The sequence below is a fragment of the Pan troglodytes genome, chromosome 14 (genome assembly GCF_028858775.2).
Source record: "Pan troglodytes isolate AG18354 chromosome 14, NHGRI_mPanTro3-v2.0_pri, whole genome shotgun sequence".
NCBI lineage: Eukaryota > Metazoa > Chordata > Mammalia > Primates > Hominidae > Pan > Pan troglodytes.
Window position 1 is genome coordinate 24916392 of NC_072412.2, and position 27122 is coordinate 24943513.

The 27122-nt window shown below is 42.3% G+C and overlaps 1 protein-coding gene across 2 annotated transcripts in view; it reads left to right on the forward strand.

Annotated features, from left to right (window-relative positions):
- ATP8A2 (ATPase phospholipid transporting 8A2) overlaps positions 1-27122 on the forward strand; it is a 648977-nt gene that overhangs the window by 374399 nt on the left and 247456 nt on the right. For both annotated transcript variants that reach the window (XM_522636.9, XM_009426757.5), the window contains exons 26-27: positions 18093-18276; positions 23873-23983. In XM_522636.9, the coding sequence (XP_522636.4) occupies positions 18093-18276; positions 23873-23983 (295 nt within the window). The remainder of the gene's footprint in view (positions 1-18092; positions 18277-23872; positions 23984-27122) is intronic.

The window sequence follows — 27122 nt, forward strand, 5'->3', positions numbered from 1 at the left end:
GTATCAGAGCACTCACAGAGAGCTTGGGAGCCTCAATGACAAAGGCGCCCGTGGGCTCACAGCTAGTACTGCTGTCTTTGGTGGACAGAAGCTCCATTTTCCTGATAAAATTTAGCTTACTGTGCAAACGTGATTTATTTGGTGGGTTTCCTGATTCTCCTACAAGGAGATTCTCTGTGGTTATTTGAAAGTAACTAAGTCAACCTCCCATACCTTGGCTTACTTTGAATTCAACCTCGTCAACAGATGCCCTGAGGGCCCCAGACTGTAATAAGCAGCTCGGCTACAGTGCCTACCAGAAGGGTAAAGGCACAGTGCAAAGAAATGGCAACATCTTGTTTTCTAGGACTTCTTCAAATACCTTGTACTTGGAAAGTTATGATGGAAATATCCTGTAATGTAGCATCACTGAAATGGCTTCATTTTAGGCAAGGATTGTAAAGCTTTAAAATTGAGTGAAACCTTGAAGTGTTTTTATTATTTATTTATTTTATGTTATGATTTTTTTTTCTTTTAAGAGACAGGGTCTCACTCTATCACCCGAGCACAGTCATGGCTCACTACAGCCTCCAACTCCTGGATTCAAGCGATCTTCCTGCCTCAGCCTCCTGAGTAGCTGGGACTACAGGCGTGATTGCCATGACTGGCTAATTTTAAAATTTTCTGTAGAGACAAGGTCTCGCTATGTTGCCCAGGCTGGTCTTGAACTTTTGGGCTCAAGCAGTCCTCCCACCTAAGCCCAGGAGTTTGGCCTCCCAAAGTGCTGGGATTAAGCCTGGCCTGAATTGTATTTACACTGCTTTTAATAACTTATTTGCTTTTTCTTTACAAAAGTAATCTATGTTAATAATATAAGCAGAAATAATAAAATGAAGGAATAATACACCCAAATCAGAGATAACCACTTTCTAAATCATTTTCTCCTGAAGTTTTATCACTGCATGTATATGTGTGTATACATCTAGTATGTGTCTAAAATTGGATGCTACTGTTACGTGTACTGTTGTAATTTGCTTTCTTCATTCAACAATAGGTAGTGAAGGCCAGGCGCAGTGGCTCAGGCTCATGCCTATAATCCCAGCACTTTGGGGCGCCAAGGCAAGAGAGTACCAATGGGCATATATATTGGTGCAGTCCTATGTAAAGGCAATCTGAATACAAATTTTACATGTGCATAACTTCTGAATAGGCAGCTTGGCTATTTATCCTAAGAAATTTATCCTAAGAGGCCAGGCGCAGTGGCTCACGCCTGTAATCCCAACACTTTGGGAGGCTGAGGCAGGTGGATCACTTGGGGTCAGGAGTTCAAGACCAGCCTGACCAATGTGGTGAAACCCCATCTCTACTACAAATACAAAAATTAGCCAGGAGTGGTGGCATGCCCCTGTAGTCCTAGCTACTTGGGGGACTGAGGCAGGAGAATCGCTTGAACCCGGGAAAAGGTTGCAGTGAGCCGAGATCATACTCTTGCACTCCAGCCGGGGCGACAGAGTGAGACTCTAAAAAAAAAGAAAGAAATTTATCTTAAGAAAGTAAATGGATAAATAGACAAGGTCATAGGCACAGTCACTAGCTTATTGTTCATCAGCAGGTCCTTGAGAGTGCAGTAGATGTAAAATGTATTGTTCTGGAAGAATGGACATATGCTGACTGCATGGTTTTTTGTTTTGTTTTGTGTTTAGAGACAGGGTCTCACTATGTTGCCCAGGCTGGAGTGCAGTGGCGGTGCAAGCATAGCTCAATGCAGCCTCTAACTCCTGGCCAGTGCTTGTTTGCCCACACATCAGCATTATGTGATATTAGTCTACTTTGTTGTTGCCAAACTCTGTTCAAAGTGTTTCCTCCACCTCAGATTCTTTTTGGCTGGTTTTAGTTCAGCATCTCTATCCATGGTCTCAGAACTAGCTCAGGGCAAGGCTCCTCTGATTTTTCTTTCTAACTCTCCTCCTTCCCTTTCCTTGCCACCCTCTAGCGTGTCTTTGAGCTATGTGTGATAGCGGGTTTTACTGGGGTGATTTATAAATAGGTCATCTCTCCCCTCTTGGAGTACTGGGGGGCACCACCAGCGCTGGCTGCTGTGGGGTCTTTGTGCCCTCCCTCGGTCTCCTTCAGCAAGCTGGGCCCTTAAGCTCTTGTGCCAAGAGAAGGGACAGACAGGGCAGAGTGGAGGAGTGGGCATGGGGCGCTGCTGATCAGAGAAAGGGTAGCCTGGTGGCCAACAGCACGTCCAAGAACACTGTGTGAGCAAAAGTGGCAGGGAAATTCGGGAAGTGGGAGCTCACAAACCAAGTGCTAACACTTACAGGGTGTGGTTCCACAGCTGCCCTTTGGCTCGACCCACAATCCTTTATACAGCCATTTCTAGCTTATTTCCAGCCCCCAGCTCAGTGCTGACTCATGTGAATGTTGGCCAGACGCTCTGGCTTGTGTGGTTATTGGCTTCCTCTCCCTTTGTTGTATACAGTCCTCCGTTTGCCTTTCTGCAGAGTACAGCAATGCATAGCTGCAAATTTGAGAATCTCATTCTAGTGCGGTAGGTCAGTCCACAAATACTCTCTGAGTGCCAGCTCCATGCCAGCTATTGAGATGAACACCACCAGGGCTATGCTGGGAAAACAGCAAACATGGTGCTGGTATTGCAGGGAGATCACAGAGGGAAAATTATCCTCAACCTGGAGGGATGGCTTCTTAGCTCAATGATGTCCTTTCCCAGCTTCTCTCTTGGAGATATTTTGTCTTTGGAACTGGCAGCCACATGACAGCCATGAGTTGCTCCCTGATTGTGGAAGGGTCTCAGTATCCTGAGTGCTTGGGGTGCACCCAAAAGACAAACACCACTTATGTCAAAACGCAGCCCCCAGAGTTAAGGAAAAGTCTGTTTCTATCACTAACATAGCATCTGGAAGAAATAGAAAATGGCTATTTCCTAATTACTGTTAAAGTGTATTAAGCCAACATCCATGTATGCTTTTCCTCTCCTTCATTCACTGAAGGACTTTCAAAGAAATTGCACCCCTTGCACTTAGCATGGTGTCTGTGTGACTTAGTCAATGAGCCGTTAGGCACTGCAGATACCGTTTGTTCAGTCAAGATGGATAGCCCTGCCTTATCACTGCGTAACGCCTTGGAGGCCATAGGCTATCTCTGCACATCTCCCTTAATTGCCTGGTGTATTTATGTGGGTTGACTAGTTTGTTGCCATCTGCATAGCTGGGTTGTTTAATATGTTTTTCTTTGTTCTGCTAATGACCTGAGCTTCATTACATGCTGATAAAGAATCCTAAAATGTACATAGAAAACTGACAAAGAACGAACTGGCCCTGGCCCTGAACAGAACAGGCATGCCACTATGCTGGCTGCCCAGACTCAGCAGTTGTCGTTACAGGAAGGAATGGCTTTCTGTTTGCATTTTAGGAAAACTTCACCTTTTAAACATTTTAAATGGAAAAAAAAGTAGGTGATTTTTTTTTTTTTTTGAGGTTTTACTGATATGAGCTACAAATAGCTTCTTGGAAGCCAGTCAGAACTCTCTTTTCAATAATGTTGAAACATTTTCCTTTGACTGGAAATTAATACCTTCAATTTAGAAGAACTCTAGTTAGAAGTTTATAGCACAAATATAGCCCCAAGTAACTAAGGGAATCTTGGAGAATTTTCTGATGTCAAAAAACAGAGAGGTGTTAGCTCATTTTAAAAAATTGTTCTAGTCAAATATAAAGCAAAAAATCCCATTTTTAATTTAATTTTTATAATATTTAAGAATCATTTCAGAGATAAAGTACTTCTGTTTTTTAATATAGCAAAAGACAGATTATTATGATAGAGAATAATTATATAAATTAGGATTTTAGGCTAAGAAAAATGGTCTTCTGTTGGAGTGGATGGTTGTGGTTTTCACTTGTTAGTTGTCTGGTGTTATTTTACATAGGCTTTTTCAAAATTTGTTTTATGTCAATTTCTGTCAATTTTCTTAGTGAAACACTGTTTCTAGACTTCCACTTATACTAATTGCACCTTGATTGGATTATTTGCTGATTTGTTTTTTGGGCTTTTTGTTGTTGTTGGGGATAAGAGTAAGAGGAAAAAGTACTTCCAGCACGTGAATGGAAAAGAATCACTTTGCTGTGTTTGATGTTGCTTGAGGAGACAATGTTTGTGACAGTTGCACGTATTCGTATGTTTGTAATTTATTCTTGTGAACAGCTGATACTGTTTTAGGGCATCAGGTCAGGTTGAGCTAAATGTACAGTTCTAATCAATCAAGACAAATGATGGTACTATCACAATTCCATCTCCAGAGGCAGGCCCTCTCCACTGTAGCTCCCAGCTTCACCCAGGGACAAAGCTACAGAAAGGGAGGCGTACTGACCCTGCCAAAGTTCCTTCTTCATTCCTGATTCATTCCATCTCCAAACCCACCTGTGTCCTGTGGCCCTCCTACTGCTTATCAAAACTGTTCCCATTATTGCTGCAATCTGATTCACATAGGCAAAATTGGCAGTAGCCATTGTGTGCAAAGCATTCTGTTGAATGTAGGGGCAATTTAAAAATGAAGACATAATCTTTTCCCTGTAGGAACTTACAATCTTATTTGTGTTATTCATATTCAGTGAGTAATAATTTTAGTGTGAATATGTAATATAATATAATAGGTTGATATATAAAGAAACCCCAGGCCAAGCACGGTGGCTCATGCCTGTAATCCCAGCACTTTGAGAGGCCGAGGTGGGCAAATCATGAGGTCAGGAGTTTGAGACCAGCCTGGCCAACATGGTGAAACCCCCTCTCTACTAAAAATACAAAAAAATTAGCTGGGCGTGGTGGCGGACGCGTATAATCCCAGCTACTTGGGAGGCTGAGGTAGGAGAATCGATTGAACCTGGGAGGTGGAGGTTGCAGGCAGCCGAGATCACGCCACTGCACTCCAACCCCAGATGACAGTGCAAGACTCTGTCTCAAAAAAAAACCCATATAGAATTTGACACATAGACAGTGGACTTGAAGGGAAGGGAGATAAATTCAAACAGGGACACGTCAGCCAAGACTTTCTTCTCTTCTTGTTTCTCTTCCCACCTCTGTCCTGAAGACCTTGAGAGGCCTTAAAGCCAGGAGCTGAGAGGGGAAGGGCACTCCCAGCCAGGACTAGCTCTCAGCCTGGATGGTGTCCTCACAGAGGCGGGGGATGGTGCTCCAGGATAGCATGCAGCAGCAGCACTTACTCCAGGTGTAGCAGCCAGGATAGGTTTTTTTCACCTTTCATCCATCTTTATCATTTATTCGGTTTTCATGGTTATCTTGTGAAGCAGATGGCAATGGCGGTGTCCCCATATTATAAGCAGAAAACTGTAAATTGGAGGATTAGGTAACTGTTGGATTCTTTTTTTTTTTTTTTTTTTTTTTTGAGACAGGTTCTTGCTCTTTCGTCCAGGCTGGAGTGAAGTGGTGTGGTTGTAGCTCCTCTGCTGGATTCTTACAGTGTTGGGAGTGGAAGCTGTGGTACCTGTGTTCTGTCTCCCACCCACGGCCTAGTTGCTCAGCAGAATTATGTGAAAGCTTCCAAATGTGTGTTTGGAAGAAATCAAAGAATGTAACAGAGTGGGTGAGGGTGTGGAGCCTGGAGCAAGAAGACACTTGCTTGTGTTTAGTCTTGTCTTGGCCACTTGTTAGGTTGTGACCTCGGGCATACTGTGTCAATCTTTCTGAGCTGGGTTTTCTCACCTGTAAAATGGAGAGAATAACAGCACCAATTGTGCAGAGTTGTGCTTAGGATTAAAGCAGCCAGTGCGTGGAAAGCACTTAGCCCAGTTACTGATGATCAAATGGTATGTGCCAAATCAGCACTTGCTGCTGCCCTATCATTATTATTACTGAATCCCATATTTTTGTTTTCAACTTAAAAGCATAGGCTTTGGCTTAAGGAACATTAGAAATCCTCCTCATTGGTCTCTTCACAGAGGAGGAAAAAGAGGACCAGTGAGGGGTTCTGTCTGGTTAAGAGGCAGGGAGCCCCTGTACAGCCCATCCCGTGAATCCTGCTCACTCAGCGCATTCGTTCCCCACCCTTCCCCCTCATTAATTTGTTCACACATTGCCAACGCCTGAGTTCTTTTCTCCTTCCCCACAGCATACACTAAACCTCTAGGGAGACAATACACCTACTCTCCAGGAGATGGAGTGGTGGGAGGAGGGAGGAATTTTCCAAATAGCCCACGGGATCATAAAGGCTTTTCCTCACATGTTGGTTTTTATCACCTCGGACCATTGGTCACAGAATCTGGTCTGGACCTTGTGCCACTGTGGGAGGATGGCCATAGGAGAAAAGGAAAAAGCATCGCTCCCTGTGGCTCCAGTGGACACACGCGTGCTTTCCTCACCTTTCTATCACCAGAGCCCCAAGACCTAGGATGCACTTGCCACTGTGCCCTGGAAGCTGAGTCACTCTCATCTAAGTGGATGGCAGGTCATTTTGTTACATGGTTTGGGGAAAAGATTACAACACCAAAGTTGTCACTACTTTAAATTCTATCCATGTGCCAGTTCAGTGTAACGATATACTATGTGTGTGTGTGTGTGTGTGTGTGTGTGTGTGTGCACGTGCACTTAGAAGAGAGGGTGTTCTCTGCCAGGCTGCTTGCTACTCCACTGCCTTAACCTCTCTCTCTATCACACTCAGTCGCAGTTGGGTTGATGACTCCCATATTCGGCTGAGAAGTGAGTGTAATTGTAAGGCACAGGCATGATATTTCAAGACCTTTACAGCATGAGAAGTAAAATCCTTTTCTCAGTTAGCTGAGAGCCCCTGTTATATGTGTTCCTGACCCCCAAACCCCTCATTTCTCGAGTTTCATGGCTGGAACTTTCTTCATTCTCAACTCTCCCTTTGGTACCCTCCCAATCCAGGCGGTTGTGTGTCTGGCTCACTCTGGCCTTTATCTCCTTTCTGAGCTCAGTGACTAGCTCTGTTCTGAAGGCACAGGGTCCTGCTGGCTCCATGCTGCAGCTTCCAGCCCAGGTGAGTGAGGCAGGTGTTGGAGGTATTGACCCCACCCATGAAGCCACCACAATGCCATACTTGATGTTTAGGTTGCCACTGTTAACCTCCAAAACGAGGTCACCTGATAAACATGGCTGTCCTCATGTTAATTTACTCTTTACTGAATAGCTACCAGGTGGAGTCAAAAGTTGGGATTTGGCTTCTCTGAACAGGGGATGTAATAAACTCATAGCCTTAATCTTTCACCCCTTTTGATCAAAAACTGCAAGATGATCATTACTCATTTCATATGATAAGTGTGTCCTTGAACATGAAATGGAAACAACTGAGGAGGAGAAAGAAAAAAGAGCTGTGTTTTAAGTCCAAAAAACCATTGCAAAAACATGGGCAATTAAACAAATATTTGTTTGTCACCTATTGTGTATGATGCTAAAGGTCTAAAGAGGAGTAAAACAAGTCCCTAACACCAAGTAGCTTGTAGCCTAATTATGGAGACAGAAGCACATAGCCAACCACATTTCAGATCAGACTTTGTCCAAGGAAGTGCTATTATGATGGTATTAATCAATTAGAAAAGCAAGTTGCAAAATAACCTTTACATTAGATTATGTCAACTACTATTATAATTAGTTATAAAAATGTGTTTCTTCTATGGATACACAATGTCTTGGGGCTCATGTCCTCTCTATAGGCAGGCCCCCATGTACCTATATTCATCCACCTGCCACCACCACCACATCTATCTGAAATCCGTTTGTCCACCTTTTCTCTGCCATTCACCAGGACATTAGCAGACATACAGAATCACTGGAAGTCGTTTTCATGTTCCATTTTTGGAATGGTAGAATGCCACTCCTGTTTTTTTAAAACAGTTTTACACATATAACCATGAAAAAGTAAAGCATTATTATTTCCCGCTATTGAGATCTAGAATAAGTGGCTTGTTAAACAGTCTTTGGGTTTTAGAAGGTGTGTATGCTACTTGGAAGAAAGAGCTTTGTGTAAATTACCTCCTTTCCCACCCAAGAAATTCCACTTCCAAATTAAGAAAGAGAGAGAAAAAGAGAGAGAAAGGAAGGAAGGGGGGAGAGAGAGAAAGAGAAAGAAAGAGAAAGAGGGAGAGAGAGGTATTAATCTGCAAACTACCTGCCTGAGTGTGAAGCACACATGGTGTTGGCCATTGCTGTCCCTGTGGCTCTGGGGTCTCTTAATTGCTTGGATTAGGACTGAGGTGAAGGTCAGAACTGGATAGCCTACCCACTATTTCCAGAGTGCAGGAAGTTACAGTTTGGTGTAGATATGGGATTGGTAATCAGATGACCTTTTGTTCTGTGCACAGGTGATGGGTGAAGGGCAGACCTAATTAAAACCATCCAATATATTAAGCATCTCCGTTGTCATTAATTTTCAGCCGTGCATGAGCTCACGATGCCTGGTCCTGCAGGAGTCACAAGTTTGCTCTGAAATGTCAAAACTCAAACACTTCTCAGCTTTCCTCTCAGTTCTGATTCCTATTCCCACCTGCCCCACAGCAGAGGTCAGGCACACTATTTTGAAATACTAGTAAAATGTGCAGTGGGGAACAATACGTGTATGTTAACTTTGAGGAAGCCAGACGCTCCTGAGAGGGTCGTGGGGGCCTTAATAAAGCATTTCAAGGAAGCAGAGTATCAAATTAATGCTTTTTGTGCTAAAAACATTAAGGTATTTAGATGTGTTATTCTAATCCCTGTTTCAGCATGGGAACAGAAGGATCTAATATCTTTTATTAAATCCCAGCCTTCCTAGACTGCTCCATTCTTTTCAGTCTAGTACAGGAAGAGACAGACTATAACCGGTTGATTTCAGTGACTATAAAACTGTATATAATTCACAACATACAACCCATTCAACTTTTACATGAAATGCGCTTGCCCAGATCTTAATACATTCCACATCATTTAGTAGAGGTGTCAGGTTTTCAGAAGCTAGACTCCTGTCAGAACGCCACTTTAATTGTTCTGTTTTTGTGGACATGCGATAAAATTGTCACAGACGCAAGTACCGATGCATCAATTCTGAACCCCCAAGCAAAGTATCCTTATTTCAAAGTGAGCCCTTTCTCAGTTGTGGAGTAAACCGATCTTGAGCAGACAGGGTGTCCTCCTGTTTTTCTGAGAGCCCCTCTGCAAGTCTCAGCTTTAGAGGCAGCATTTATGGCTCGAGTACAGGATCGAGTTTTAAGGGTTTTGTTCAGTTAATAAAGAATATCAAGTTGCCCTCACCACTAACAACTGTAGGATAGCTGATCTGTAACTCCTGTTTCAAAGAAGACAATGCTCATAGGATGTTGAAGCAGTCACCAGTCATCATGTAGTAATTAAGATCAGTAAAAATATGTAGAGAGAGATGGCCATATATATGCCTCATGTCTAAATCAATTGTTACGGCTTCTTCCCTTTAAAAATTTTTGGTTTTCAAGGACATTATTAGAGCCTGAAATCAGCATTTAGACGCCATATAAAGGTATCTTCAGGTAAACAGAATAGCTAGTCTTAAAATTCTTTATATTTCAGGACTTAACATCCAACGTAAGAGGTGCAGTACACTTTAAGACACTAGCAAGATTTTTTTCAAGGTCTTTTAAAAGGACTTGTAGAAGAACCAAGACTATATTTTGTGTGTATATGTTGGGAGGTGCATATAACACTGAAATAATGAAAATTAAACTTCCTATCATTATTAAATATTGAAAATGAGTTAAATGAACCCTTTACACAACAAGGAAATTATTAGTAAATGTTAATGTATTTTTGCAGTAGCATATTAACATACATAATATTTTCTAAAAGCTCTCTCTTTATTTGTGGAGTGTGAAGAAGAGTTCAAATTCTGTTTTTGAAAGTTGAGTTATAAAGAATCTCTTTTGGAATATGGAAACATTTAACCTTAGTGTTTTTGAAAAATGATACTTATACCCAGTTAAATAATTTTTGTACTTATACAATGCTGTGGAAATTTCAAGCTTTCCACAATTTAATATATGCTCAAATATATGTGTTAAATTCCTAAAATTACCAAGGAATTGCAGCACTAAGATAAAAAGCAAGATGCTTGCACAGCTGCCTGCCTCTCCCCTCGCCTTTGCAGAGACTCCTGGTGTTGTGACCTTAGCACCTGTTCAATTGCAGTGTCACTGAAAGGAAAGGACCTATGCCTGGTATTGCCAAAATATGGTGGATGTTATCAAAACATACGTGTTTCAGCCATACCAAAATAATACCGTCAGTACATCTGGGCTCTTACATTACTTGTTCAACAAATCCTGGAGTGTGTTGACCTGTATTTCTCAAGAGTGGCTGGATAGCATCAGGGTTCATCATTAAGTCATGCATGTTTTATCACCAATAATGAGATATACATTTGTCATATTAGTCAGTCAGCAAGTTAAATCCTTATTCTACTGGGCACTGTGTTAAATAGTCATTTGTAGTGCAAAGATATTACAGAGGCATTCTATTGTGGTGGAATCTGATTCTAGGCTTAAATCATTGCACAAAGAGCAAATAGGTGGTTGAGCTAAGCTGGGCAAAGTGATGCACACCTGTGGCCTCAGCTGCTTGGGAGGCTGAGGCAGGAGGATCGCTTGAGACCAGGAGTTCAAGACCAGCATGGGCAACATAAGGAGATCCTGTCTCAAAAAAAGTATATGTATATAAAATATAATATATATTAGCACAGTAGATATATACACACACATACATATGATAAGGTATATATATACCTTATATATTATTTATTAAATATAAATAATTTGTTTGGATGATTTGTATCATGCAGCACCCCCAAGACTACTTGTAAATGTTTGGTAAGCTGGTATTTATTAAGCCCTCAAAGTGCTTTTGTGAGGTGTTATGCAGGGGCTGGGGGTGAGCTTTTAATAGTTGAAGTATTATGATCTAAAGAGGCCAGGAAAAAAAACTAAGCTTAGGTGTTAGCTTTTCCCAGGAGAGCCCTTTGTAAGGACAAAGATTGTTGTCAGCCATGTGTCATTAAAAGCTGTCACAAGGCTGGGTGTGGTGGCTCATGCCAGTAATCTCAGCACTTTGGGAGGTCGAGGCAGGCGGGTCACCTGAGGTCAGAAGTTCAAGACCAGGCTGGCCAACATGGCAAAACTCTGTCTCTATGAAAAATACAAAAGAAAAAATTAGCTGGGTGTGGAGGTTCATGCATGTAATCCCAGCTACTTGGGAGGCTGAGGCAAGAGAATTGCTTGAACCTGGGAGGCGGAGGTTGCAGTGAGCCAAGATCGTTCCATTGCACTCCAGCCTGGGTGATGGAGTGAGACTCTGTCTCAAAAAAAAAAAAAAAAAAAAGCTGTCCCAGAAGGCCTAGAATGTTTTTAAGGATATTTGTAGAAAATAGAATCAAGACCACTAGCATGTTGGTCAGGAAGTTTGCAAACGATATCTGCCTCTTGAATCACAGGACAAGTGGGCTGTTTTTATCTGCTTTCCATGAGTGATGCATTTAGATCTCACAGAGGTGGCCAGTCATTTATGTATTCCTTTCATCCTCTCCATCTGTGAGTAGGCTTTCAGAATTGCACACACTAATAGCCTGCTCCTAGGTCTGTTGTTTATATGAAAGTTACGATAGTTTTGTTTAAATAGAACTGTATTTTTTTTCTATTACACTTAATTATGGGTGGAGATGTAACTAGTCTTGGAATCATGATTTTGGTAGTTAGTCACCATTTATTGAATGTCTGCTGTACAAATCTGAAATTAGACATTTGGAGAAGGGTGAGGAAAGGGAGGGATAGAAAAGAAATGAAAGATGTCATCTCTGTCCTTGTGAAGGTTAGAGAGAAAAACATATTCCCCCAGGATGGATATAACCAATTATGTTGAATAGTTTATGGAAAGAAATGTACTGATTAAATAATTTTTTAAAAAGTCAATTCTTAAAACTTTTATGTCACCTGTCTGCTCTTTCATGATGCAGCTGATGGCGTTAGGGAAAGAATGTTAACTCAAATCACATGACATTTTGTAGGAAATCCCCTCTTTTATATTCAGATGTGGTTTTGAAATGTTTAAGGATTCCGAGAAATGCTTCCATGGGAGGGGCTCCATAACACCTTCATCTCTAGAGGAAATACTGGCATAGGATTTCCAGAATTTTTTGCTGCAAAAGCAACCAAAGCTAGAAACGCTCATCCCTGAAAGTCTGTGCCTGTGGCTCATTTAACAATGGGGTGCACGTAGTCACTCTGAAACCCATTCGCTCTTGGATTGTTCTTTTCTCTGTCAGCACTCACCTTGCTTTTCAAAATACGTCCCACCTTAGACCCAACCCTTGTGAGGCTGCCTCTTGGTCAAACACTGCATTCTTTGAAATAAAAACTGAACTGCTCTCACCTTTCCTTCGTTGTTGCATCTCTCTAAGGCACACTCTCTTGCAGCTTCCTCAGTTACAGCTCCTCGCCATGTATAAGTTTTTATAGTGAGAGAGCTTTTATAGTGAGGGAGCACTTACATCTACCTTAGAACTATTGAGTGATTGAGTTGAAATTTTCTTTCTTTGTGCCTCTAGATAAGCTAACCCACAGGTACCTATTGGGCTCTCCTGAATGCACCCCCATTCTTGCCACTGTCCTTTCCCACTACTGCCCTCCCAACCCCAAATTCTATATCTGCCACTGTGCTCCAGGGGCCATTCCAAGCTGCCCAAATTATCTACTTTTAGAATTTAGGGCTACAATGAAATACACCAAAATCTGGGCCATGAGATTAAGTTTTGAGGGGGCCGCACAGTTTGGGTCCGAGCACAGATGTTCCAGAAGGGAAAGACTGTCCAGAAGGCCTGGACACCTGGGTTGTGTCCTGCACAAATGTACTAAATGCATCTGAAGAAAGAACACAGTAGACAGAAGGGATGTGGTCAGCCATGGAGGCATTTAATAAATAGGATTGGTTAATTAATTTTAGGTTTTAGACTCAAATATCACATGTTTGTATGTCTATCTAATTAAGCTATGAGATTTTTAAAGGTACTGAAGTTTTTGACTGACTGCCATGAAAAAGAAGATGTTATATTTTATTTAAATAACTATTTCAATAAGAAAATCCTTTTCATAGGATAGTATTTTCAACAGGAAAATGAACACTTTTCCAAATGAAATCTTCTGATATATTGGAGCACTTTATTTTATAGTTAAATATTATGTATTTTAGGCTTGGTATTGATAAGTTGGTTTCTGTGTCATTACGAAAAACAACTTATGAAGTCTTGTATGTTGTATTTCGGTTAGTTTTTGCCCCTACCACCTTCTTATTTGAGACACTCAGATTAAAAGAATATTTTTAATGAAATACCAATAAAATGTATACTTTCTGGGTTTCTGTTTAAAAGCAAAGAAGAAAAACCTACATATGCAAAACTTTAAGAAAGGGGATAAGATTCAGTGTTTCTTGTAATTGTTAACTGTCACTATGGAAATTTTGTATGTATCTTATGCTATGGAAATTCAAGCTTAGCTAGAAAACATTTTTACTAGAAAGAACTTGTGGTATTGTCTAGTGCTGGTGACTTGAGTATGGTCCAGAGACAAGCAGCAGCGGCAGCAGCCGGGAGCTTGTTAGAAATGCGCATTCACAGGCCCAGCCCAGGCTTTCTGATCAGAGGCTGTACCTTGACAATCCCTCTGGGTGATTCCGATGCTCACTTAAAGTTGGAAACTCATTGATCTAGGACAGTGGTTTTCAAACTTCCTTTTAGTCATAAGGACTGCTACATGTAATAAAGATGTTTTCAAATCCAGATAGTGAAAGAATTTTGTGAGTCTGGTTAATTAATAAGTGTTTTGGGTCTCTAGGGGGTTCCTGGGTGGAGTTCCTTGTAACCCCTCTGGCTCAAGTGAGCTCAGTGTACAAATCTACAATCGAGATCCAGCCCCTCTTTGACAACCAGGCAGGTAAGGTCGGAGGAGGTAAAGAATCTGCTTAGGTTTGTTCAGATGATATTGCAAGATCAGAATCAGAAACTCTGAGAGCAGGGTTTATGTATATCAGATAAATTAGTGTATGATCATTAGTTCTATAAAAGCAGTTAGCCAAGGTTTCACTAAAGTGTTATATTTGAAATAACGTTAGAGAGCTAGTTTTTAAATTTCAGGGACATGTGTCCCATAAAATGAGATACTCCAGGAACTGATTTTTGTAAGTCTCAAAAGAAAAACTTATTTTTCATTTTAGAATCTATTATGTTATCCAAAAAAGCAGATAGAATACTTCTCCAGTCAACTGAATGCTTTTGGTTTATATTTCTATTCATAATACACCAAAATAGGATTAAAGAAGTGCCCCCAAGCACCTAGCTTGGCTCAGCTGTGGTCTGGGGTTTTTATTTTATAGGTTGAATTATTATATGTTGGGAATACTTATTAAGTGTGGCATGTGATTCCAGGTCACAAGTTAAGATTAAGAAACAGCCGGCTTGTGCTTCCTGGCAACTTGGTATACTAAAATACTGCATATGGCTAAAGTGGAGTGGTGCCTCTTCATTTCTGTAGAAATTAGCTGTTGGACATCTGTTTTGAACCCCTAGTGTGTGCTAGAATTATGTTTTCTCAAGGCATTACAGCTGAAGGCATAATAAATCCTTGATGAGAATTTCATGCTCCTAAAATACTACCGTATGACTTGCTTTATATACCCTGGTCAGGTTTTCTCCTTATTTTTGCTTTTTGGGAAAGGCAGCTGTTGGATGTTCATAGATTGTACTTTAAGCCATTGGAATCCTCACTTAACTTACTTGAGATCCAAATCCCAGAGTGGCAAGCCCAGTGAGTCTATTTGACTTGCTCCTCATTTCCCATTGGTTGGCCTATTGCTAACCTCCCTAACAAAAAACCAACAACTTTAACCTCAAAGAAAACCCGGGTCTGTTTAGGTCCTTTCCTGTTCCACTCCTGAGATTTTCCGACCCCTGCAGTGTGAAGTGGCCAAGCCTTTGCCTGTGGGCTTCCTTTCTCTCCAGACCACCTTGAATTTGCTGATGAAGAGGCCAGCTTTCTTGATCAGTTGGGTGACATATGGACTTAAGGAGGAGTCGCAGCCTCAGGCCTGCTGAGTCCTGTTTAAGTTCCTGTTTTACGTTCTCTTGTGATACTTTCATGGATGCATAAGAGGAGTTGCAGATTAAGTGATGGCCTCCTTAGTGAGGTTCCACCTCAGTGAGTGAATGATTTTAATTAAAGAGTGATTAATATAATCATAAGAATCCAGACTCTAGATCCACTATGTCCTCAGTGTCTCAGCAATTCCTTTGCACAGCCCTTAGACCAAAAGGAAAACTTAAGTTTCTAATTATTAAGTAGGTAAAGTCAAATAATTTAAGAAGTATTTATGACCCAACAACTTAGCAGACATTTGAAACAATAATGTCATTGAAAGACATACATTGAAAGAAATAATCCTTATTTCCTCCATCGTTAAATAATCATTACTGTTGACAATGGCATGTGGTGATGTGCCTGTTTGCCTGTTGAGCGCGGCACGACTTCTCGAACTTTAGGGTAAGCATAGCTGCTGCCTTGCTCATTTCCTATTCCGCATTGATTTTCACAAGGCATTTGCTTTTTATCATCACCGCCACGAGAGCTCAGCTTCACAAAGACATATCGTGAAAAGGGATGCAGTGTGATTTATTGTTGAAACTGTGAGCTACTTCCACCTAGTATTTGGCACTGTTACCTGAGAGACATTGCTGTATTTCCCTCAAAAGTTAAAAAAATTTCTGCTGCAGCATCCCCAGGGCACCTGCACACCCAGTTGGGAACCACAAGTCTGATGGCATGCATTTCTCAGAGGTGTCCAGTCTTGTTTTGTTTTTCCAACAGTTAAGATGTTTCACATAATCCTATGCTAGGTGGAGTATGAGATGCAACTGTTTTATACTTGCTAGTCAACACAGTGGTTTCACATTAATACATCACACCCATCCCGTGAGGTGGCTGGTTCTCATTTTCCTGATCCCACTCATGAAAAGCAGGGGCTCATGGACTTCCTTTCCCTGCTTAAATGGTCAATGTGTGGTGCACAGGAAAATGTCATACTCAGGCCTTTAACTGTGGCTCCCAGGTTGTTTTCTCCAACTATATTTGATCTGAGGTTCTGTGGAGTTTCAAAACAAAATGGGAAATCACTTTTGTGTAGCCAATTACAGTTGTGGACTGCCTCTGCCAAAAAGATCAGCCCTTGGCTTTAAGTAGCAGTTGCACAAACTAGGCGGGAATAGATACAGCTTAATATCCCTTCATGTTAAAATTGCTTATGTGGAGTTGACTAGAGGCTTCATTGATAAGCAGTGTTAAAGCTCCAGTAACTTTCTTTTAGGCCACATTAAAGTGAATCTGGCATCTGCTACAAGGGAGATGGTGATTCTGTTCTATTCTGCTCTCAGTTGCCTAAAAGATTATACTTGGAGGCTATCTTTTAAGTTCTGAAGCATGCCTATTAAATAATGGTTGAAGAACCTGAGAATATTTAGCAAGCAGCAACAGAGCTTTGGGAGGAAGGATGTGATAGCTGTTTTTATATTTCAGCCTTCCATATATTTGTAAGAGAAGTTAGACTTTTCCTATTTAGCCCCAAATGACAGAGTTAGTACTCTTAAGTATGCTCAGTAACAACAAAAAAGTAATAATAATTTGCAGTGGTCGCACCTACTCCAGGAGGCATCGAATTGCTGCCATTGCAAACCCTTGTGAAAATGCTAAAAGGGATATCAGATTGTGCAACCCAGCTCCTAAAGTCCTTTCATTATGTTTTTCTAACTTTCTAATTTTTATCTTTGTCACTGAGCAAAGGCTTTTTACATGGTTCTACATTCAGTTTGCTGTCTCGCCAAATGCATTTCTTTCTCAAGTTGGTAGAATGAGATGTCAGGTAGCACTTCAGTTTTCTGTTTGGAACAGGTATCTTTGTGGGTAGAGACCACCTAGGAGCTGTTGAAGTTCTTACTGGGCAAATCTTTTGAGTGTCCATTCTAGCTGATGCGTGAAGTCCATATGTGGGCGTGGCCAGTAGACCTCTGTGAAATCCAGAAAAATCTTTTACTTTGTGTTTATTCTGTGTGTGTGGCGGCGTGGGGGGGTGGGGGTGGGGCAAGTGCTGTTTAAGTGATCCAAAAGCTTACCTGTAAATTCCGCAAATCAAGCATCAGCTTACCAATTCAGAATGTAGAGTCACTCAGTCCTGAGATGCTAGTCTTTGCTTCATGTTGCTGTGTTTTGTGGTCTACACTCTGAATAAGCACGTCATTATCATGAATACCCCTCTGCTTTAGACCCCACAGATTTATACTGGCTCCTCTTCCCAGACGACTTGAGGACTTAGGAAAGCTTGGCCGCCATCTTGGATTCCTTGTGGAAAGAACCCTTCCTATGCAGGGGCTGATCTTCTCGCCCCCTTTAGGGCTGTGCTTCTGCACGGCTCAACAAGGGGAGACTTCCACTCCCTGACTCCCATCCTAGATCCTCTGCCTTGGCTGCCCTTCAAACACAGCTTCATTTTCTGGGGCGGATGTAGAGAAGTCTTTTTTCTTTGCTCTTACCCCAGCCTTCTTTCTGCACTTTATCATGCCCTGCCAATTTCCTTTCCCTTCTGTAAAAGCAGATTTTACAGAAAATTCCCTTGCCAGCCCTAGGTTGTATATGATGTACCATAAAGCAAAAGGAGGTCTGTGCTGGTTTTCTGATTTATTGGAAAGACATTTCCGAAGACCCCTGTAACTAGACTGACTTCCTTTATCATTCAGCAGGGCACACGTACCCCCGAGGAGTTTGTGCAGATGCCTCCCACTGAGCAGAGTGATTACAAATAGGCTGTGTTTTAAGTTAGTTTTCTGTTGTATATTTCATCTGAGAAGTTGGCAAATACTTGAAAGCCACAAGCTACTGTTTTCTGAAAGCTTCTTGCACATGAGCATAAAATGGATGTATTGAATTTGGAGATCGTCCAGTAACTGTCCTTTTAATGCAGCGGAATGTAGATTACAGCTGTTTCCTCTGGAAAGACATACATAGTTCTGATTTCCCTCTCTTTTCTCACAGAGTGTCTCCTCTGCAGAAGTCTGAGATAGTGGATGTGGTGAAGAAGCGGGTGAAGGCCATCACCCTCGCCATCGGAGACGGCGCCAACGATGTCGGGATGATCCAGACAGCCCACGTGGGTGTGGGAATCAGTGGGAATGAAGGCATGCAGGCCACCAACAACTCGGATTACGCCATCGCACAGGTCAGCAGCTTGGGCGGCCAGCTGCCCTGTCCTGTTGAGAGATGATAGCTGGGCATGAGGACCTGGCGTTTAACCTTCAGTGCAGCCCCAAACCTCTGCCACCCCTCTTGAGGTTGCTGTCTAGATGAAACCCCAGGGATATTTGGAATTCTCTGTAGTTGTGATCTTGTGCAGTTTGGAGGCCCTGTCCTGCTGATTGGATTTCTCTGGCCAGCTATGGGGTTGGCCAAGCTGCTCTGTGATTCAGGCAAGGTGCTGCTCCTGGCAGATAGGTCTCTGATCTTGCTAATAATAACCTCTCACCCTCAGCTTCTGCATCTGCTGCATTGCTTTTTCTGCTGCATTGCCTGCTGAAGCACAGCTGTGCTCATGACAGCCTTTCTCTATAATCCTGTTCCAGTTTCACTCCTCCCAAAGGTGCTGGGACACCCCCTGGCTAGGCGCTTAAGGTCAGGGAGAAGCAGTGATTTACAGCTGTCGCCTTCTCTGTAGTTATGAGAGGGGTGCTGTCCAGGACCACCCCTGTGAGGTGAATTGCCAAGAGCACGAGCTGGGTTTGGGCCATAATGACCCCATGGTCAGTAGCAAACAGCTTCCTGCAGTTAGGCCAAGTTCAGTCCAGCAGAGGCTGATCCGAGCCTCGCATGCCAGGGCTCCTGATGTGCTGTACTGCACTGGTGGCCTGAGGATGAAAGAAAGGTCCACTCTGTAATGATAGCCCAAAGGTGAAGGAAGATAGCCAATTTCCTAACCCGTAGGGTGCATATCTGAGACCACCTTTGCAAAATTATGACTGAGACAGTGGAAGAGATCTAACTTAACCAACTCCATCTTGCTTCTAACCTCCAAGCTGTCCTTGTTCATTTCTGGGTGTAAGCTGAACTAACTTTGAGAGAAACTCGGTTTATACTTTATAGTTTAAACAAAGACGGTAACAGCCCTTTCCCAAAGCAGACCTCCTTGCCTGGGGACTAGACTAACATTAGCCGCAAGATTTGAAATATGGCTTAGGAGTCATGCAGCTGGAGGCTACAAGATTCTGACCCTCTTAAACTGCTCCTAAGATCAGTGCTTGAGATATTTTGCAGACCCTGCACTTGATGGATCAGCTGGCACCACTCAGATCAATAAACTGGCTCATCTAATCTTATGGCTCCCCACCACCCAGGAACTGACTGAGCTCAAGAAGACAGCTTTGACTCCCTATGATTTCTTCCCTGACTAATCAGCATTCCAGGCTCACTGGCTACCCCCACCCACCAAGTTATCCTTAAAAACTCTGCTCCCCGAATGCTTGGGGAGACTGATTTGAGTAATAATAAAACTCCAGTCTCCCTCACAGCCGGCTCTGCGTGAATTACTCTTTCTCTATTGCAGTTCTTCTGTCTTGATGAATCGGCTCTGTCTAGGCAGTGGGCAAGGTGAACCCCTTGGGCGGTTACATATCTAGATGATTTGGCCTGCTGGATCACCCAGAAAACCTAGACATCACAGTGAATGCAGGGCCTGTCCTTCTGTCTCCAGATTGCGATACATCATGAATAGATGCCTGCTCATCGGCTGGGTAGCAGGAATTCCCTTGTGTTTCTACGGTGTTGAGGTGTTTGAAGAATGTGTTCACCTTAATCACATGAACACAAGGAAAAATGGCTATACACCCCTTCAACCTGAAATCAGGGGCTGCATATAAAATGTGAAGGAGCTTCCTATAGCCCCAGGGCTTCAGGCCAGTCCTTTGCAGTTCTGGGGCTCCACCTCTCCAAAGCGGGGGCTCTGTGTTAGATCACCTCTCAGGTTTCTTCTCAGCTCACAGTTCTGCAGATGCAGGGAGAAATTACAAAATCCTCCTGGCTCTGAAAAGTGCATGCAATCAATCTTCTTCCTTTGCTGATTTCAAATAAATCCTCAAGATAATTTCTGAAGTAGGTAAGAGAAGGAATCTTGACTTTATAGGTGGGAAAACTGGGGTTCCTTCGTATCAGGTGACTTACATCAGGTCCAAGCAAGCAAGCATCTTGGGGTCAGAAAACAACGGACCTGAGTGTGAACTTGGGGGCCGGCCCCACACACACCTGCCTGTTTACTTTCCTGAGTCAAATGCTTTGAGGCCTGTGGGACTCGCACTTCCTGTAGTCTGTCAGCAACTATAGATGTTATACACCCCAGCATTATTAAATACTTGAGTTATAACATCATATGGCTGGAAGGGATCTTAAGAGGTTTCCTAGGAGTTCCAGGCAAATATTTGTCTGTCTTTTTCTTTAAAATGTCTAGGGAAGGGAAATCCCATGACCTGCTTTATTGGAACTGCATAGGAATAGGATGTGTTATCCAGAGCAATTGCTCTCTTCAAATTAAAAGTGTCAAAGAAGGGTGGAGCAGGGAGTGAGGCTTTAAAACGCCATTGGGGGTTTTCTTGCCCCTCCAGCATCATAGTCACTTCTGCCAAAGGAACTGATGCAGCCCACATGTGTCTGTGCACTCTCATTTCTCCTGTCCATGGTCCTATTGCCGATTAGGTGGGGATGCTGTTACTTCAGGGCAGGTTCCTGCTAACCTCATAACCTTTGCACCAACCAACATGCTGCCTCTACCTTAATCACCATGCCAGAAAAGCCACAGCTTGATGAATTTCTTTGCCTCTCTTGAAATGGTAAACATCTCTGGTTGTTTATCACCTTGGGCTTTATCTGTTCATTTTAATGTGGATGCATTTTTTTTATTACGCTTCGGAGGAAGTACCCTCAGGGTTATTATACTCAGAAAGAAAAAAATGTTAGCTCAAAGACTTACCTTGGGAAAGTTACGAAGCGGGCAAAGCTCTGGTTCTATTTCTTCCCTGCCTACCTTGTGCTTTTATGCACATGGGCAGCCCAAGACCGAGCGCCGTCCTTTTTCAGCTGCCTTGTCCTGAGCAACCTTGCTGCCGTCGCTGCGTCATGGTGCTCCCCTAGCCCTTGGCTTTCCATTCTCCTCGGGAGAATCATTCCTGCCCCCTGCCTTCCTAATGTTTTCAGAATGACCTCATGACGACAGCATTTTGATTTAGAATATACATTTTTTTTTCCTGAAAACAAATCACTGTAGTGCTCAAGTTGAGGCATTCAGGATGACTGAAGCAGATGTTTTCTCTGCCCATTGAAGTTTAACATCAGGGGGTCCTGGTCAAATACAAACTTCCTTTTTATTTGTTTAGCTAGTTATTTTATGATTTCCCATTCCCCTTTGGAATCCTTAATGAGCCTTTATGGGGAGTTTTATTTTTCCATGTGCACCTACTTCTGCCACTTCGAAGCGATGATTTAGATTCCGAATGCGTGGTGAGCCCCGCGCCTTCCCCTTACCTCCTGGAAGAACATGCTGAGCTGGGACTCCACCTAGGATGGAGTCCTTTCTTTAGTGCTAATGGAGATTATTATGCAGTTTCCTCCTGAAAATTTTTTGTTTAAGTATTGTATTTTCAGTCTGGTCATTTCTTTTCTATTGAGAGTTACATTTAATTAATTAATTAATTAATTAATTTTTTTATTCAGAGTTTCACTCTTGTTGCCCAGGCTGGAGTGCAGTGGCTGGATCTCGGCTCACTGCAGCCTCCGCCTCCGCCTCCTGGGTTCAAGTGATTGTCCTGCCTCAGCCTCCTGAGTAGCTGGGATTACAGGCACCCAACACCACGTCTGACTACTTTTTGGATTTTTAGCAGAGACGGCGTTTCACCACGTTGGCCAGACTGGTCTTGAACTCCTGGCCTTAGGTGATCTGCCCGCCTTGGCCTCCCAAAGTGCTGGGATTACAGGTGTGAGCCACTGTGCCCAGCTGAGAGTTACATTTAATTTCCAAAGTCATCTGAAATTAATAAGAAGTGTATAACTGCAAAAGAATTTCTAATGTCCTGGGCATTCTCAATACAGCCTGCTTTTCTCTCCTAGTAGTGTAATAGGTTTCAAGCTTGTGGACTTACTGACACTCTGACTTAGAACAGGAGGCATTAAGGTTTTCATGCAAGGGAACCAAGAGGGAACTCGAATCCAGTGTAAGGCATATCAAATGTGTAGAAACGTGATGTAAACAGGGTTGCAGCTAATGGCACATTTATGCCAGAGCAGGACACCACGCACCAGACCAGAGAAACTCGTTTCCCTCCCTCCAGCGCAAGGTTTACACTTTTTGGGACCTTTATGAAATGGCACACAGAAGGCAAAGCCAGGCTAAGGGGTGGCTGAGGAGATACGATCTGAGTGGTGTCCAGAGACCCCCTCCCCCAGTGAGGATTCCTGAATGTTACTGGATTATCTATGGCTCCAACTCAAACCACAGGAGCCATCACATCACTCCCAGCTTGGGACCCACCAGCAGCCCCTGACTGCATAGCACTCTGGCCAGAGGGGCTCTGTACTGGTTGGAGGCAAAAAAGGAGAAGACAAAATGGGTCAAGAAGTGGAGGCAAAGTGTGTGTGTGTCTTAGTACATCTATGTGTACATGTGTATTTGTATGAGTATCTATGTATGTGTGTCTGTGTGTATGTGTGTCTCTGTATCTCTGTCCTGTGTGCCACTATCTCTGTGTCTAGGTGTGTGTGTCTGCCTGTATGTGTCTGTTTATCTGTGCCTGTTATGTGTCTCTGTGTATCTATGTGTGTATATCCGTGTGTGTCTATATGTGTAACTTTTTAACCTACGAAGTTGTTAGTAGAAGTAGTGTATGTGCACCCGTGTGTGCCTTTCTTTTAAACAAGACTGTATTGTGTGAGTGTCCCTGTCCCTTGCTCTTTTTGTCACTGAAAAAATCTGTTTGCTTAGAGATATCTGACTTCCACTGTACTTTTCTTTCAGTTTAGTAGCTCACCTTTGTTTAATAATTAATCCCTGTTGCAGCACTATTCACAATAGCAAAGACATGGAATCAACCCAAATGTCCATCAGTGCTAGACTGGATAAAGAAAATGCAATACACGTACACCATGGAATACTATGCAGCCATAAAAAGGAATGAGATCATGTCCTTTGCAGAGACTTCGATGGAGCTGGAAACCATTATCCTCAGCAAACTAACACAGGAACAGAAAACCAAACACCACATGTCCTCACTTATAAGTGGGAGCTGAACAATGAGAACACATGGACACAGGGAGGGGAACACCACACACTGGGGTCTGTTGGGGAGGCAGGGGGAGGGAGGGCATCAGATTAAATACTAATGCATCCAGACCTTGAAACCTAGGTGACGGGTTGATAACTGCAGCAAACCATCATGGCAAATGTTTACCTATGTAATAAACCTGCACATCCTGCACATGTATCCTGGAACTTAAAATTCAACTACAAAAAAGTATTTGTTTAAATAGAATTTCATAAGAATAACAATTAGGAGTGCAGCAGTATGTTTAGGGAAAATAATAATAACGTAGATTCAAGAAGGATTTTAGTTGTTCTCACTGGGCCTGAAAGCTCTGTCTTCAGAGAATGGTTTTCTGAGATTCCTGCAGAATCTGGTTTCCTCTACCTACATTATCTGACTTCTGTTCATAAGGACATTCTGTTTGTGACTTTTATTCCTCAATGATGGGCTCTTCTGAACTTTGTAATTTTCCTTTTTCAGTTTTCCTACTTAGAGAAGCTTCTGTTGGTTCATGGAGCCTGGAGCTACAACCGGGTGACCAAGTGCATCTTGTACTGCTTCTATAAGAACGTGGTCCTGTATATTATTGAGGTAAGAAGGGGTATTTTTTTTCCTTGAAGAGAAAGTTCTTTTAAGAGGATATCTTGAGGTATTTAAAGTCATTTCAAGGCAGGATTTTGTTCATGTAAAATTAAAAGATGCTGCTGTGACTTTCTACAGCCTGGGTCACATGTAAGCTCCCGTGAAGCTGGGCTCGCCATTCTGGTCTAGATCCTCATGCTGGATGACCAAAGCGGGCATCTGCAGCCTTTCTTACCTACCCAGACATGCCTTCCTCCTAGCTCTCCTCCTGTGTTCCTCTTTGCCGTGCCTCTTCCTCTGTGTCCTTGGCTGGGGTAGAATCTTGCTAATACTCACAGCCCTTCCACAGGGGTCAGATCCTATCAGCAGAGGCCTACACCTTGCCAGATGATCGCTGAGGTGTTGCTGGAATGAACAAGGGGGCCTGATTTCTGCCTTATTTCTCACAGACTCTGCAAGTTTCCTAGCATCCATTCACTGCTTCTGGGATACTTGGACACTGGTACTTACGTGGGAAGGGTGTGGGAGTGAGGGGATAGTGGGGAGTAAAACAGCAAGGTCATTGATAATATTGCAGTGAGTTCATATTCTGTTGTCAGACAATTTTCCAAGATGCTGATTCAGTTACCAGTAAAACAAACGTGCTTGCTAGAGGGGTGGGCCCAGGAAGAAATGGAAAAGTCACTTCATGTTTGCTATTAGTGGGATTACAGCCCTGCTATAAAGGGGGTGGCTTTTGAGGCCATCATGACTAATCGTTTCCAACTATGTTTGTCTATGGAGGAAGGCAATGTTAATTATGGTGTTTTAATGCTTCATTCTACTATGGGTTATTTTATATCTGATTTCTTGACTCTTAGTAAAAATAATAAGCAAGGAAGAAATCAACTTTTTCTGATGTAAGTTCTGACAATACTGGGTTCAAATAACTATTAATAACAAGTGCCTTGCTAAGGTAGCTGTAACTACTTCTTTACCCGGTTGTCTAATCTTTCCTACTCAATCATTCAGGTCAAACATATAAGTTCATGTCACACATCTGGTAACTAAACTACTAAAGAGTGATTTCCCCAAGTTGTGCAGGTTGTTCATGGCCCAAGACAACCGGGCCAAAAGAGTAAATGAAGCAGAAACATAACCTGTGCTACTTCATTCATCTCTTCAGCTGCCTGGAGCCCAACTGGAAACAGCAATGCATTTTTCTAAGTTGCACAAGGGCCAGCCTATTCGCCAAGACGTGTGCACTTGCAGAGAGGATGCCTCTTCTAGTTCACACAAAAACCCCTTGTGGGCTGGGGAGCAGCCCTGATTCTTAAGGAATGTTCCAAGCAATCAAAAGGGATCTGGTTAAAGTCCTGAAACTGACCCGTTCTTCCTAATTTGAATCTTTTGTGGGAGGTGCCCTGTCTGCTTAAGTGTATTTCCCTAGGAAGAAAATACACAGCAGAGGCTTGAGAGATTTGGTGATATAATTGACGTTTTATTCAGTATAGTGAGGTTAAAATCAATAATTTAAAAAATTATTCACAATTTGTCTGCTGATCTTGTGCTGTAATATTCAACTCAGTTCACTCTGGGTGAGAACTTGTAGATATTGGTGTAAGAACTTTAGTGGTTTCTCTCTTCTCTTATTTTTACAATTCCCTTTTGGCACTTAAAGGTGTTTGTCCCCCTCCTGCTCCTACATTTTTCTGTGTCTGTGGTAGGAGTCACTCCTCAACGTCACTCAAGGTCATGGACGATAGTGTAAAGAGGTATCGTAGGGTCATGGACCATCGTGTAAAGGGGTATTAGAATCTCCGTTTCTTCGTGCTATCCCAGGCTTCCCAGCATTTTGTGCTCCTGTAGCTGCTGGCTTTCACGGTTTCTTAATAATCTCGTTTTCTTCACAATCAGCAAATTAGAGATAGTCTAGACTTCTTATCAAGACATTCTGCGTGGAGCTCCCAATCTTTCACTTTTCAGATCGTCCCCTAGGGCCTCTTCTTAGTCATTTACACCTACTATCTTGCTGGTGTTTTTTTTTTTACTTCAAGTGGGCTGAGTCTGAGAAGAGTGCAATTTTAGTCTGCCTGAAAAATTCTATTTGGAAGGAGGCCCTGAAAGTGCCACATGCGTGCCTCAAATTAATATATTTCAATTGTAGCTGAGCAGCAGTTGTTAAATGGTCTTTTGTAAACAGTCTTTTAAACATTCTTTATAAAGTTAAAGAAAATGTTAAAGTCTCCACCACTCCATGCCCAATTTTCTATTTAGTATTTCTCGGGGATATTAATTTGAAAACCAAGAAAGCAAAATCCTTGACCGAGCCCATGTGGTTAGAGCACTGACTCTGGCAGAGCCTACCTACCACTGCCAAATTACTTCTTTGGCATCAACATGCACTTCAAATATAGTTTTAAAAATAGGAAAGTACTACTTACTTGCATGCAATTTTAGTGTGTTGTGAACTGTAAGATCAAAGATTATTGTAAGTTGATTTGCTTATTTGCAAAGAATACTTTTTTGTTCTAAAGGTAACCCTTATAATTAATTACTTAAGTGAGAATAAATTAAACACATTACTTATTTATCTTAAATGGTTTTCTTGTAACTCAAGGAGCGATTCTTTACAATAGCCAATATGTTGTCATCTCAGATGCCCTCTAAGATACATAACTACTAATCACTTAAAAATGTAGTCTAAAGGCAATTCGGCAAATTAAAAAAAAAATACACATGTGTGCATGCACACACACATTTTATGGCCTTAGCCATTATTATGAGGATCATTATAGGACTTGAATTGCCAATAAAGATTGTAGGGAAGAACTGTAAGCCTGTGATGTAATGCAGTCTACTCACTTGGCATACTAACCTATAAAAGTGGATTTTTCTGTATAAGGAACACATGGATGTATTCATGTTGCTATATGGAACACTAACTGAAAGTTCCCTCCACTCTCGCCCCCAAACCTCCTTCCATATTATCTGTCCTGACCTTTTTCTCTGTAGGTATGGAGATATTTATGTATACAAACAAATCAAGGATTTTAGATAAATGTCATCATGCTGTGCAGAGCCTTCTGCAACTCATTTCACCTGACAGTGTATTCTGGAGACCATTCCCAGTTACTATGTATAGACCCAGGGCATGCCATTTCACAGG